We start from the raw sequence: 16,094 nt of genomic DNA, 5'->3' as shown, positions 1-16,094 counted from the left end.
TCAGGTGCAGTTGGAAAACGCACAGGAGGAGCTAGATAGGATGAGGAGGGAGAAGGGGGTTGGGGAATGGGAGCTGGCTGTTGGCAAGAGATCTGCTAGGAGAAGGAGATTTTCAGATAGTTTTACTATTGGTGTTTGTAATAGATATGACCAACTGTCAGAGTCTAGTGGAGAGGAATCTCTAGTAGCTGTAGATGTAGGAAGTATACAGCAGACCTCAGCAGTTACGGTGGCTAGGACAGTTGCAAAGTCTAAGAGAAAGAAGAAGGTTCTGCTGTTAGGTAGTTCTCATGGTAGAGGTGTAGGCCAGCAGTTGCAGGAAGTTTTGGGGAGTGAGTACCAGGTCACCAGCATTGTGAAGCCTAATGCAGGATTGGCTCAGGTGACTTTTAACATAGGGGGGTTATGTAGGGATTTTACTAAAGAGGATCAGGTAGTGATTGTGGGTGGGGCTGGTAATAGTATTGATAGGGATGGGGAGTATGACATAGATGGTGACCTGGAAAAGATAGCCACTCAGACTGGCAACACGAATGTGCATTTCGTGGAACTGTTTCAGCGTCACGATCAGCCTCATCTTCATACAGCCGTCAGGCGTAATAACATGAGACTTGGGGGTGCGCTAATGACAGAAGGCATGAGTCACATTTCAGTGGTGTCGGTGGAGTCTATCGGCAGGACGGGTTTCACTAGACATGGCCTACACCTCAACAGGTATGGGAAGGGGAGGTTGGCAAAACTTATAGGTGACAGCATATGTGGGGGTGGTGGGATCACTCATGGGAAAATTCCGGTAGTTGTGGGTGTTAGAGCTGTACCTTTTTTAGATTGAAGTCAGCTGATAGGTATTCCTGCTTAAGGGAAGTCTCTCTAACAAAGAAACCACTTTCTACAAAGCTTGGGTATCCGATTAATGAGGGAATTAGTATATTTCATCAAAATATACAAGGTATTAGAGATAAAGTTAGTGAACTGCTTATAGATGTTGACTCTGAAATTATTGGTATATCTGAACACTTCTTAAATAAGGAGATAATTCAGAGGCTTCCTTTACCAGGATACAGGTTGGCTGGCAGCTTTTCTAGGAGCTCTTTGCGGTGTGGGGGAGTAGCCATGTATGTGAAAAACGGTATCCCATTTGAGTCAATTGATGTTTCAAAGTACTGCACTGAAAAGGTGTTTGAATGTTGTGCAGGTGTGGTTAAATTTAGTGGAGCTAAACTTCTTACTGTTGTTATTTATAGATCCCCAGACTCCGATTTCACAACATTTTTGCTAAAGCTAGAGGAGGTTCTTGGTTCACTTTATAGGAAATACAAAAAGTTAGTTATATGTGGTGACTTCAATATTAATTGTATAAGTGATTGTGCAAGGAAAAGGATGCTGGTAGACCACCTTAATTCATATAATCTTATGCAAACCGTATTCTTTCCAACGAGAGTGCAAGGGAACAGTAGAACAACCATAGACAATATTTTTGTTCATTCGTCATTATTAGAAGGGCATTCTGTTAGCAAAAAGGTGAATGGCCTTTCAGATCATGATGCACAAATTTTAAGTCTAAAAGATTTTTGTGCTGCAACACATGTTAAATATAGTTACCAACTTTTTAGGAAAGCTGATCCAGTTGCTGTACAGACTTTTGTAAACCTTATCAAGGAACAAGAGTGGCAAGATGTTTATAGTGCTGATACAGTAGACGATAAATATAATGCTTTCCTCAAGACTTTTCTCGTGCTCTTTGAAAGTTGCTTTCCGTTAGAATGTTCAAAACAGGGTACTAGCACAAACAGGCAGCCTGGGTGGCTGACTAAAGGGATAAGAATATCTTGTAGAACAAAGTGGCAATTATATCAAAACGTTAGAAACAGTCACAATCTAAATGCAGCAGCCCATTACAAACAGTATTGTAAGGTGCTTAAAAAAGTTATTAGGAAGGCAAAAAGTATGTGGTATGCAGATAGAATAGCTAAGTCTCAGGATAAAATTAAAACCATATGGTCAGTCGTAAAGGAAGTGGCTGGTCTGCAGAGACAGGTCGAGAATATAGAATCAGTGCGTAGTGGGGATGTCCGTGTTACTGATAAGTCGCATATATGTACAGTACTTAATAATCACTTTCTGAATATAGCAGGTGAACTAAATAGAAACCTAGTCCCAACAGGGAATCATATAGCGCTCTTAGAAAAAAGTGTTCCGAGACTGTTACCTGAAATGCTCCTCCATGATACTGACAAGAGGGAGATTGAGTTAATAATTAAATCACTAAAGACCAAGAACTCTCATGGATATGACGTGGTATCTAGCAGAATACTGAAGTATTGTTCCACGTATGTTAGCTCAGTACTTAGCCATATCTGTAACTTTTCCTTTAGGAGTGGTCGGTTTCCTGACCGATTAAAGTACTCGGTAGTGAAGCCACTTTATAAAAAGGGAGACAGGGATAATGTTGACAATTATAGACCTATTTCTATGCCATCGGTGTTTGCTAAAGTTATCGAGAAGGTTGTATATACAAGGTTACTGCAGCATTTAAATTCATATAATTTGCTGTCAAATGTACATTTTGGTTTTAGAAATGGCTTAACAACTGAAAATGCTATAGTCTCTTTTCTCTGTGAGGTTTTGGATGGATTAAATAAAAGGTTGCGAACGTTAGGTGTTTTCTTTGATTTAACGAAGGCTTTTGACTGTGTTGACCACAAAATATTACTGCAGAAGTTGGAACATTATGGAGTAAGGGGAGTAGTTTACAATTGGTTCGCCTCCTACTTTAAGAACAGAAAGCAGAAGGTAATCCTCCGCAATATTGAGAGTGGTAATGATGTTCAGTCCCAATGGGGCACTGTTAAATGGGGCGTTCCCCAAGGGTCGGTGCTGGGGCCACTGCTGTTTCTTATTTATATAAATGATATGCCTTCTAGTATTACAGGTGATTCAAAAATATTTCTGTTTGCTGATGACACCACCTTGGTAGTGAAGGATCTTGTGTGTAATATTGAAACATTATCAAATAATGTAGTTCATGATATAAGTTCGTGGCTTGTGGAAAATAATTTGATGCTAAATCACAGTAAGACTCAGTTTTTACAGTTTCTAACTCACAATTCAACAAGAACTGACATTTTAATCAGACAGAATGGGCATGTTATAAGCGAGACGGAACAGTTCAAGTTCCTAGGCGTATGGATAGATAGTAAGTTGTTGTGGAAAGCCCATGTTCAGGATCTTGTTCAGAAACTAAATGCCACTTTATTTACAATTGGAACAGTATCTGAAATAAGTGACATTTCAACACGAAAAGTAGTATACTTCGCATATTTTCATACGCTTATGTCATATGGTATTATTTTTTGGGGTAATTCTTCTGATTCAAAAAGGGTATTTTTGGCTCAAAAGCGGGCTGTTCGAGCTATGTATGGTGTAAGTTCGAAAACCTCTTGTCGACCCCTATTCAATAGTCTGGGAATTTTGACATTGCCCTCACAGTATGTATTTTCTTTAATGTCGTTTGTTGTTAGCAATGTTAGCTTATTCCCAAGAGTTAGCAGCTTTCACTCAGTTAATACTAGGCAGAAATCAAATCTGCATGTGGAATGCACTTCCTTGACTCTTGTGCAGAAAGGAGTGCAGTATTCTGCTGCATCCATTTTCAATAAGCTACCACAAGAACTCAAAAACCTTAGCAGTAGCCCAAACACTTTTAAGTCTAAACTGAAGAGTTTCCTCATGGCTCACTCCTTCTATTCTGTCGAGGAGCTCCTGGAAGAGCTAAAAAATTAAGCAAATTCTAGTGTTACAATCGTGATTTTCTTTATTTAAACTAACGACTTGTCGCCTGAATATGTTTCTTATATTTCATTTCATTCTGTTTCTACAATCGTGTTATAATTTCATGTATTGACTCGTTCCATGACCATGGAGACTTCTCCTAAATGTGGTCCCACAGAACAATAAATAAATAAATAAATAAAATAAATAAATATACTGTATTCTAAGATATTTTGGCTTTTCAGGAGGTCAATCTCTTGTTGTACATGTGCACAGTCAACTGTCAGCTCATTTCTATCTGTCATACCTATTTCTCAGCATTATTTTGCAGGATATTTTAATTAACTGTATGTGTTCAACTTTCAGAACTCCTAACCTGGTTCAAAGTAAACCCACTGTCAGTAAATATGAGGAAAACTAATTATATCCAGTACAACTCTGATCACAAATTCCCAAAGGAGTTATCTATTACACATTACCATTAGCAACTACAAATGGTGCACTGCAACAAGTTCTTATGCCTCCAAATAGATAACCGTGTTATCTGGGAACAGAACATCGTCCACATCAAATAAAGTTTGTCCTCAGTTATCTTTGCCATTAGACAATATCACAAATTGGAGATATCAGTGAAAAAAATCCACTTACTTTGGGTGCTTCCACTGTATTTTGTGCTATGGGATTATCTTCTGGGGCTACTAACACACATCAAAGAAAATTTTCTGGTTGCAGAAAAAAGCTGTCAGAAATGTGTGTGGAGTGCTCTCAAGGACGTCTTGTCATAATCTCTTTAAGAAATTTGGGATACTTACTACAACTTCCCAATATATTTATTCCATTATGAGCTTCACGGTTAACAGTCCTGTGCAGTACAAAACCAATGGAATGTACTATAACCATAATACAAGAAGGAAGGCTGACCTCCATTATATTCTGGTATTAAAATATCAAATTCATTGACAATTAACACCAATGGCCTACAAAGTAATAGTGCATTATTTAAGTATGAAATACAGATGGATTTACTTGATAAGACTTTTTACTCATTAGAAGAATTTTTTAACACAGAAGTATAATCTTGTATGCATATATTTTTATTGTTTAAAGTAAGCTCTACTCACCAAGTGGTGGCAGGAGAAAACACACACACACACACACACACACACACACACACACACACACAAAGGTTTTACATATGCAAGCTTTTGGAGCCAGGAAAAGGACTAGAGAGATTTAGAAAAAGCACTACAGTTCAGAATAGTCACACACAACACCATGTCAGGGGAGACTTACCTGATGGGATGAATCAGACTTTCCTTCTCATCCTGTCTGGTAAGTCTCCCCTGGCCCAGGGTTCTGGGTGACTTTTTTAAAATCCACCCCTTTACTTACATTTCTCCAGTCCTTTTCCTTCACCCCTCTTCCTTCTCCTTCAACCAACTGCCAGAAGGATGAGCCACTGACTCCGAAAGCTTGCACATGTAAAACCTTTTTTTATATACGTGTTCTCCTGCTGCCACTTGGTGAATAGATATTTTACCTATCCAGTGTTGTCAGAAATTGCTTATTTACATCGTTATATGTTTACTGTTTGTATATTGTACAACATGTGGTAGTTCTTGTATGATGTCTTTTTTCACTTTGTTTTTGATTTTTTCTAGTATCATATTTTTATTTTTTCTGTAATTGTTTCTGTAAATTAACTGTACGATTTTCTATTTAATCTACATTTATAAATTCTTTCAAAGAAATAGAGGGGCTGGCCAGTACTTACCTCAGCTCAGTACAGCCGATAGATACACAAAAAACAGAACCAAAAATTTACGTTCCTAGCTTTCGGAACAAATGTTCCTTCATCAGGGAGGAGAGAGGGGAAAGAAAGGGAAGAAGCGAAAGTAGATTCAGTTACTCACAACCCACGTTATGAAGCATTGAAGCGTTGTGTATCTATCGGCTGTACTGAGCTGAGGTAAGTACTGGCCAGCCCCTCTCTCTCTTTGTTAGTATTTGTTTCACATCTTTATATGAGATTTTCCATTAATCATTTATAAATTCTTTACTCATTCAACATTCTATATTCCCAAGCACATAAAAGGATCTATGAAATTGTGTAAAAATAAACAACATTTACGTCTTCAGGAGGAGGGGAGACAGGCGGGGGGGGGGGGGGGGGGGGGGTTGCAATGGCATGATCCCACACAAACGTAATTTCTTTACTGTATGCCAAAGTTAAAACATATTGCACAGAGACTCTAAACCATACTTGAAGTTGCAGCTTTTTTTTTAAAAAAAAAAAAAAATTGGAATGAGAGCTCCTGAAAACTAGCTGCCAAACAGTGATATCTGTTCTGTTCAACAAAATCATTATATTTGGGACTCTCACAAAAGTAATGCACACTGATGGGAGGGATACATACTTGATGTTGTCGATCAAAGACTTGAATGTTTGCAAAAATGTAATAACCTTGCTGTAGATACTACTCAATCAGATTATGCCATACAAATAAAAACATTATCAAACACGTTACCTCTTAGTAGCTGATCTTGCTTCTTAACTAGGTTCTGAAACTTCAGCTTCATTTTTTCATAATCTTCTGTTAATTTTTTGATGTCACTTGGGGATTCAGCAGCCTGAGAACTCTGGTAATTTAGCTGTTTTTTCCATCCATCATTAGCACTATGAATGCCTTCTATAGGCCTTCTCCGATTCTCTCCAGCTGCTATGGGTATGTGAGAAATTCCATCAGCAAGGCGTCGCCTCGGTTCTGATGGGACATCAATACTTTCAGACTGATAACGGTGACTCTCAATTGCTGACATTGAGCATCTGTTTTGATTGCCTTCACACTTCCTTCGCTTTGACTCTTTATCTTCTTTCCATTGATCATACCGTCGAAGTTCATAGTCTATAATTTCCATGCAGAGTGATCCTATCTACAAAAGAAATATTTCAAACATAGGAGTATGATGAAATTCATAGCAGTCAAGCTATATCATAGTTGATACAGCATGCAGTTTCAAATAACTCTCAGTAGTATATACATGCAAACAAGGAACTCTGAAAATGCTTTGTGAGATTTAACTAAAATAGTAAGCCGACAAATTTTACACACGAAAAGTATTCTAATAATGAAACAAGAGTTACCTTATACTGTAGAATAACACGGTGAAACTGTGAGTAAGTTGAAAAACAAAAGAATATGTAAACAATATTTGTACTTAATTCTATACTTTTCTTCCAGTCTTCTCTCAAAACTCGTGACAAGGCGCTCAACACAGATTCTGGAATCAAAATATTAATTTTTGTATTTTGGCATTTTAGCAAGTAATACATGGCTTACCAATGAATTCTAGTAACATAATTCCATGTACACAAAGACTGCAGCTACAACAAAAATCTGAGATTCACTTGACAGTGAAACGTAAATGGATCATACACTTGTGTTGGCAGAAAATGGAATCAACATAAATTATGTAATATCTACAGTGATCTGGGTTCTCTGTATGCTTGAATAAAAAATAAAAGTGAAACACATTAGAAAACTGAAACCAGAAACTAAATTGTTCAAAAGACAGAACAAAATTTTCATGGTTTCACAAGTCTTTTCTGTTCCCCCCTTGGATTACTTACACCAGGGTACAAGCATTTCACCTGACAGTCTATTTAGTGCTATGAGACTTAGTGGAGGCTTGTTTCAGATACAAGAACAGAGAATCTGTAAAAGTCACATCAGAACTGTAACTCTTCAGTTTGGCCACATGTAACTGATGACAATTTTGTTACGGATGTACAGCCAGAGCTCAAGTGTCCAATGAGCACAGTTCATCAGTATACCTAGTGAATGTTGTCAGCTGCCAAAATAGTGTGCCCATTGCACAGTCATGAATTATTTTGTCATTTCAAAGTTGAAGCAAACCCAGACATTATGCTTACAGAGGACTGGTAACATCAGCTACCCCCTGAAGCCAAACCTATGAGCATGACAAATGCATATCCAGAAAAAGTTGACCAATTTCCACAAGGTATTCACCATTTGGAACAATTTTGGGCACATTTATGTTATAGAATGCTGTGGACATGATGTAGACTATCCTCCTCTAAGCGATTTTTTAAATCTGATATGTTGTTAACATCTCACTATTACTTCCATCGTATTATGTTGCTTCGCCTTCAACTAAATATAATTCTTGTTGCCTATCTTATGTTGACTGTGGGTAGACTCATTTCTTCCAATGATTTTTGTTCTCGTCCACAAAGATAGTTTGAGGTAATGGTCTGCCGTCACTACGAAGGCAGATTTTTTGTGTGTGTGTGTGTGTGTGTGTGTGTGTGTGTGTGTGTGCATGCAGGTATACTATACGAAGAAAACAATCAAAAGGTTCTCAAATTATATGCTCTTTGTGCGGCAGTGCACATCAAACGCAATTTATCTGGAAGTGATTGGTTGCCCATCCTCATTTATTTTATATTTAAGTGATGTTCATATGATTTCAGAGTTTCATTGGTTAACATACTGCAGTGTAAAAGCAATTTCATAGACAATAATGGCCCCAATGCTTGCCACAGAAGACTGAGGAAATACACACAAAAGAGAGAGAGCATCTGAAATAGTTAAACAGAAATGTCTGATATGAACACACATGATGCAACTTGGTAAATGGGACATGTGTACAATCATTATGCAAGAAAGCAGTCACAAAATGAACAATAGCACATAACAAATCTTTAAAGAAAATTAAATTAACTGCTCAGTGCATTCATTTTAGTTCCTCAGGAAAGGGAAAATTAGTTTGCATGCTTTAGAAGTTTACCAGATCTATTATTTGCAATAAATTACTTACCATTAGTTGCAAGTTCCTCCAGATTATCTGGATTTCTTGCTAATTGTAATATCAGGGCTGAACCATTTACTTTTTCTGGAATATCTTCATACAGCAACTCCACATACTGTTCAATGTTGTTTATATTGGCCTTTTCTGCATTTGCATCATTTGAAGATGGAGCATCAGAAGAGGAACAAGAAGAACCTGGTCGCATGTTTTCAACTTTTTCAGATGCTGAAAGAAAGAAAATGTTTCCTGAGAAGTGTACAATGAAAACAAGAGATCAAATGGTCTCATTCATTACACGTATGACGAATATAATTTTGTTCACAATTATGCACAAACATAACTCTAAAGCCTGAACGTTGGGAACTTCTCATGTCTTCTGTGAAACATCATCTGTGACAAGAATATAGTCTACAAGTTAGATTCGATGTTCTACTTGAACCAACAGATTCTAAGTCTCTTTTGGGATACTGAACACCTCCCCATAGATATTAATTGTACAAAAGAACAGATCTAGTCTGTTCGTTCACTGGTACCTAGTTGGAAGTACTGTTTAAGCAGATCCACAGCACATACAGCTGTTGTGAGCCTTTTACTTTCAGTCAACACAAAAGGTGTCATCCAAATAGCTTTTAAGCTCTATCCATAATTTCTATAACACTCTGGGGAAACTCAGCAATTTTACTCTGAACAACATTGCTCTGAACTAAGGTAGCACTGCGACATCTGGGATGACCGGTGCTGCAGCTCTAGCATCGCATGGGAACCCTGATTTTGCTGCATCTCCAAATGTGCCTAGTCAGTTTGGTTGTCTTCACCTGACTGTGAATGGTAGGCAGTGATGGATTTAAAAATCCGTAGGCCAGTTCCTTATAGATTACAAAGAGATGTGATATTCTGACACTTTCTGTGAGCACACCCGAGCGAGCAAAAAATACCTAGTCTATTTAGACTGGGACCTATATTTCTGAAAGGTTCAGGTAAATGCAGTGGGTGCATTTGCTGCTCATTCAGAGCGCCAATATTATGCAGAAAATGGAGCCCTACCAAGGAAATAGCTGGGAGGTTGGAAAGGAAGATCCCTATGAATTTGGTATTTTCATCAAGTCTCATGTGAAATGAGGGAGCCTGTGTTGGCAGCTAATGAGCTCACTGGGCACAGTTAGCTGTAAACTGTGGTTCATGTTGGCATGAATGGACCTCTATCTAAAGGCTGACTGACATGGTGTACAGTTCACAATCTGTGGTATTGTTTCCAATAATGGTAGTCCTCCGGTAGCAGGCAGTTGGAGGGCTTAAACCAGATGCTAAACACAATTCTACAATTTCTGACTTGGGTTTCTCAAGCTCTGCTATTGGATGGAGAATTTTAGGAACCTCATAGTACATCAGACAAATACCACACAGAGGAAATGGAAATGTGTCTGTAGATCAAATGATGAACTCAGAGCTATGTTCAGAGAAAACATTAGCTTGATCAAGTTAATTTCACAGGGAAACACACAGGCCTGTAGGTCTGAAAGAGAAAATGTTAACACAGTATTTGTTATCTGCAGGTGTGTCTATGGCACAGTCTCGTAGGTGGAACAGAAGTTGGCTGAAACCACAAGAATAACGAAATTTTATACTCCAACTGAAATTCAGATAACAATGATAGACTGGACAGAGTACTGTCTTTCTTATCATTATCTTCAGAAACATGTCTACTGAGGTCGATATAGACTGAGAATGCAGAACAATTAAGGTGGCATTGTGGGTAGCACAACGAAATCAAATGCTTTTATTGATTACCTGCCTCAGGAGCCTAAGAGGAAGAACATTTAGGTGAAAGCCTGGATAATGACATGTAAAAATTTCCCGATAACACTATGTTAAGAGTGGAAGATTAGGGAACTCACACGATTAGCATCGGGGTCAGGGACTGTGTTTGATGTACTGTTATATAGTGTCTTACATCAAAAGTTATCTTGAACAGAGCATATGATTGTGATTATATTTATGATGTGGACAAGGATAAATATTATCTGTCTTTTGCAACCGAAGTTTATTTTGTTTTCAACCAAACATGTTTTATCTATTCATATAAGGAATCACTGGTGATCTATAAAATAAAAGATAGTTATTTAACTATACATATCTTGTTATGATAATGTTTCCTGAAAGCATGTTTAAGTTATTTTACTATTTGCAATTATTGGAAAGTGATCCACCACTTTCTTTTATGTTTCCTATTATTTTTTTGTGTCTGTCGGTTGTTGTGTAGGCACTACATGAAACCGAGTATAAAAGTAATATTTCCAGTTTATTCCGGCTGCCACTCACCTTCAGGGGGCGAAATTGTGGGACTGCTGACAGACACATTTAAAGGTGAAAATGCTAATCCTATCTTCTGGAAATGTTAGTTCCTTCCTCAGGGAGAAAAGAGTGATATGTTAGGAAGGTTAGAAAGGGGCAGCAGGTCACTATAACCCACAATGAGTGACCCACTTATTTTGAGGGTGAAAAGAAATACGGATGCATCTGGTGTATAAATGTTATACACATTCTGAGCTCAAAATAATGAGGAATCGCAAACACAATGGTCTCTTCTGTGCCAGTCAACGTAGATTCTGAAAATACTGGTCATATGAAACCCAACACACACTCCTCTGAATATGACATTGTGAAAGCAATGGACTGGAGGCAATCAGGTGGATGCACTATTTCTTAAGCTCTAAAATGCATTTGACTCAGTACCACACCAACATTTTTTAATTACATAATTTGGCCACTTACAGCACACTTAGAACAAAAGACAAAGGTACAATCTTTTTCTTTTTATCTTCCGAGAACTACTTCATGCGTTGCCTGAGGCCTGCCTCTGTTCATTGGGTATCACCCTCCTAGGTTGCAAATTCCTTTGGACAGGAAATTTTTGCAATATTGATCAGTAGCCTGAAACTTTCCGTGTTCTGTTGGGTGTTTTCTGCAATGTTAAACTTCCTCCAAGTCCTTGCTTGTCTTTTCCAGCCATCCCATCGAGTTTTTTAATTTGGAAATGAAATTAAAAATTTTCTTCATTAGGCTATTGTCATTCATTCCACAAATATGATGATAACCCTTAAATTTCCTCTTTCTTACTGTGTGTGTGTTTGTTTTCATGTGTCTGTATAAATCTTCATTTCTCTTCTTCATCCAGTTATCTTTGTTCTTTTGTGGTCCTAATTTATTTCTGAGTATGTTCCTTTCTTTCTTTTGCAGTTCTTCTTGTTAATCTCTTTTATTCAGTGTTAGGCATTCAGACCCGTAAAATGATTCCAGTTTAACTGCTGTTGCATAGTGTTTAATTCCTGCCGGGAACTATACTGATCTTTTATTATATCGGTTTCGGGTGAGATTGTATGCTAATTCCATTTTCTTCCATCCTTCCTTACTTGTGGAGTTTGTACTTTTTTCTCTCGTGTTAATGTTCACTTTATCCCATTTGTCATATGATATTAATAATTTGGTTTTGCCTGCAATTTTATGAAGTGTTCTGATCATTATCTTTGCATGTTTCACCCATAGAAATTACTGAAATATCATCAGCAAAAGCAAGACATTTCACCTCATATCTTTCTCTTTCTTGTCCTAGATAAATTCCTTTGTTTTTTTCTTGTAGTTCATTATCCCACTCTCTCATGAACATGTCTATGACCAAATGAAGTGAATCAGTGAGGGCCCATCGCCCTGACAAACACTTGTGTTAATTCTAAAGAGTTCAGAAACTACTTCTAGTAATTTCAGTTTTGAAGTTGTGTCTATGAGTTTTGGTTTCGTCAATGCCATCTTCTTCCAGTGTTAGGAATACCGTCTATCCCTAGGCTTTTTTTGAAATCAATGAATGTAAGGACAGTGTTAAGGTTCCACATTGTTCTGATCCTGAGGATAGTTAAAAATTTGCTCTGGGCATGATCTATTTTTTTCTGAAACCCACTTGGTACTCGGCAATAGCCTGTTCTGCTTGATATTCTATCTCATTCAGTAGAGCTTTGGATATAATTTTGAAGGTGACTGGAATCAGAGATATGGCTTGGTAATTTTTGGTGTCTGTCCAGTCATCATCCTTATGTTTATTAACCTCATAAATGGTTTCAGCAGCTCACTTCATTCACTGTTTCCACATCTCAGCTAATACCCCATCTTCGCCTGGAATTCTGCTGTTTTTCAGCTGGCCAAGGTATTGTTCAATTTGATGCAGTGATGATGGTTTTGAATGTGGCTTTTCCTTTTGAGGCTGCCTGAAAATTAGTTGTCATGTTGGTTCCTCATAGTTTGGGAGAGTTTTGCTGGTAACTCACAGCTGTCATCATTGTTGATAATCATTTGGCCTGTTGAATCTTTGACGTGTAGACGCATCGGCTTGTAACCTGTTATTTCTTCTTTAAAAACTGTGTAGAAGTCCCTAGTGTTCTTCTGACTGAAATTTGTATCTACTTTCTCTAACTTTTTTTTTCTTTTTTTTTTTTTTGTACACTTCCATTTCTCTGTTAAAATAATTTTTGATGTCTGTTTTCTGATCTCATTGAATGTGTTACAGTCTCTTTCCTTTTTGCAAGAGTTCAATTTCTTCCAAGCATTTAGTCTATGCTCTATTGCTTCATCACATATCTTATTCCACCATCTATTTTTCCTTCTTCAATGTGGTTGTTCTAGTTCTTTCATCATTTCTATCATTACTTCTCTGACATCATCCCAATTTTCCATCTTCTTCATGTGAAGCTTTTTAACAAATTTGTTCCTGTTGTCCAACAGAAATTTTATGTCAATTCTATCGACTTTTTTAATTTTGGAGTTCGGTTTTTTAGGTTGAAATTTGACTTCAATTTCTGTTAAAAAGTGGTTTGAATTTATGTTTAGGCCTCTTCTAATCTGTACATTCATGATTCCTCTATGGTTCTGTTTGGTTTCTGCCCTATGAGGCAGTCGATATAAGCCTTGATGTGTATTAGAAGACCAGGTCTACTTTTTTTTTGTTAATTTAGTAACGAAAGGACAATCACAAGTAGTATAAATGAAATTTGTCACTGGATGGAGGATTTGTTATCTTGGATGAAGTAGCACTGAAAGGTGTAGAAATAACTTCAGGTGTGATCCAAGGTAGTGTGCAAGACCTACCACTGTTCATGCTGTATATTAATGACCTGGTCAACACTTTTTTCACATGATCTTGAAAATATTTCAAACTGTTTCAAAGACTGACAACTTAATTTAAAAGTTCAGAAATGTAAAACTGTGCATCACAAGAAACACAAAAAAGTAGTATCCTATGACTGCAATATCAATTAATCCCAGTTGTAATCAGCCAACTCAAGCAAATACCTGGGCGTAACAGTTTGGGGGAATATGAAAAGAAAAGATCGCATAGGTTCAGTGAAAGGTAAAGCAACTAGTAGACTTTTGTACACTGATGTTGGGAAAATGCAGTCAATCTACAAAGGAGACTGCTTACAAAAATTCATATGTTCCCGACTAGAATCTTGCTCAAACAAGACTAACAGAGGATACTGAATATAAATAAAGAAGGTTAGGGTCGACAGTGACAGATTTTACTTGCAGGAGAGAATCATGGAAAAGCTGAAAAACCAGAACTTGCAGGTATCTGAAGACAGATGGCAGCTATTTCAAAAAAGCATACTTACCCAGTTCCAAGAACCAGTATTAAAAGAAGAATCTAGAAATATGCTATAGTCCACTGCTTATTGCTCCCACTGAAACTGCAAAGATAAGATTAGACTAATTACAGTGAGCACAGAGGCAATTAAGAACTCATTTTTCCCTTACTGCATACATGAATCGAATGGGAAGCAACTTTAATATTTGGTACAATGGGAAGTACTGTCTGCTATGCACCTCACAGCTGTTTGCAGTGTGTTGTTCTAGATGTAAAATACAATAAGAAATCCATCAGGGTCTGGACCCATGTCTGGTTTGAGCAGTCTTATGACCATTTTGTCTCAAACACTGATATGATAGTAGTACTGCCTAGTGGGAACACATCTTTAAATGCAGAATTTAGCATTGACGCTTTCTGTCTTTTCTCTTCAGTTTCAACTACAGATTTACTGATGAGAGACTTGGTGGAAGGTTCACAACATGGAGCTGTTTGTGAAAATTGGTGTAGCCTTCATGAACAGTTATACTCATATACTTACAAGGAAAGTAGTCAATATTAAGCTTTATTGTAGTTTCCCAAATGGTATAATCACACATGGGTGGGTCATTCCCATCCTTTTGTTTCTTACTTCATACATATTTATAATGTGGATACACTTTAACCATAGTTCTTGTGTGTTTATTAGATTTGAAATAAACTGCCTGAATTAATATTTTAAGCAGGATTTTGGAGACTGTGCCTATCTATCCAATCCTGTGGTTCTCATACATTTTTCCTCTGGGCCCCATTTCACAAGGAAAAATAGTATCAGCCCCCCCCCCCCCTCTCCCCACTTCCCCCAAAGTCTGCTTTACATTTTATTTGTCCTATTCTCTGTTTTACCTACTTCAATTTAAAAGGATTTTATGCAACAGAAACCAAAACTATGTGAATTATTATGATGAAAATATGGGACAAACTGTTAATCACATTTTTATTTATTCAATGACAAATGAATAATAATTACAGTTCAGCAAACAAGGTTTACAAGGGCATCAAAAATTTAAATTACAGAGTCCAGTGTGAAGGATCAGCTTGCCTTTGAGAATAAAATTTCTCAAGATGTGGTGTAATAGCAGAAACAGCCACTCGAAGTTTTTTGCTTGCACTTCACTTTGAATGGTAGTCAGACTTCATAGCTCCCAAAGCTGAAAAGCCCGTCTTGCACAAGAATGTTGTTCCAAAAGGAATCAGGATCTCCACTGCTTTCTTGCCTAACAATGGGAATTCCTTGCAAATGTTTATCCAAAACTCCGACAAAGACACTTCATTAAATTTACTCTTCAGTAAAGTATTACAAGTGAAATCAATTAGTTGTCATTGCTCTTTCAAATTTAGAGGATTGGGTTGCGTTGTTTGGGGGAGGAGACCAAGACATGATGGTCCAGGGAGCATTTTGGAATGGATTTTTAATCCAATTAAACGTACAAAAAGGTGAAGAAAGTACACTCTTTAATCCTCAATGGAAGTATAAGATTACCTGTGTTCTCTAACAGTGACACTAGAGTAGGGAACATATCTGCCATGACTTTTTTTTTTTTTTTTTTTTTTTTTGCTACAGGTCTAATTTCTTTTCATGATCTTGAAATGAAGTTTTAAGAATATTTAGATTCTGAAAAATGTTGCTGAGGTAAGCCATTTTCAACAGAAAATCTCCATTCTGAAATAGTCTGCCAAAGCATGAAATTTCTCCTTTAAGAAACAGAATACCTCATTTCCTATTTCAAACATCCTTTTTAGTACTTTACCTCTTGATTGCCATTGAGCATTACTAAAAATGAGCAACTGAGTGTGTTCAATGCTCATCTCCTCAAAAATT

General features: G+C 37.2%; 1 protein-coding gene across 2 annotated transcripts in view; it reads right to left on the bottom strand.

The window, feature by feature from the left end:
* LOC126259562 (kinesin-associated protein 3) overlaps positions 1-16,094 on the bottom strand; it is a 212,163-nt gene that overhangs the window by 163,804 nt on the left and 32,265 nt on the right. For both annotated transcript variants that reach the window (XM_049956458.1, XM_049956459.1), the window contains exons 4-6: positions 8,614-8,829; positions 6,917-7,053; positions 6,300-6,705 (exon numbers count right to left, since the gene is read on the bottom strand). In XM_049956458.1, coding sequence (XP_049812415.1) covers positions 6,300-6,705; positions 6,917-7,053; positions 8,614-8,829 — 759 coding nt within the window. The remainder of the gene's footprint in view (positions 1-6,299; positions 6,706-6,916; positions 7,054-8,613; positions 8,830-16,094) is intronic.

The sequence above is a fragment of the Schistocerca nitens genome, chromosome 5, assembly GCF_023898315.1.
Source record: "Schistocerca nitens isolate TAMUIC-IGC-003100 chromosome 5, iqSchNite1.1, whole genome shotgun sequence".
Taxonomy (NCBI): Eukaryota; Metazoa; Arthropoda; class Insecta; order Orthoptera; family Acrididae; genus Schistocerca; species Schistocerca nitens.
Note: the sequence above shows the minus strand (reverse complement) of the source record. Positions and strands in the feature narration are given on the sequence as shown.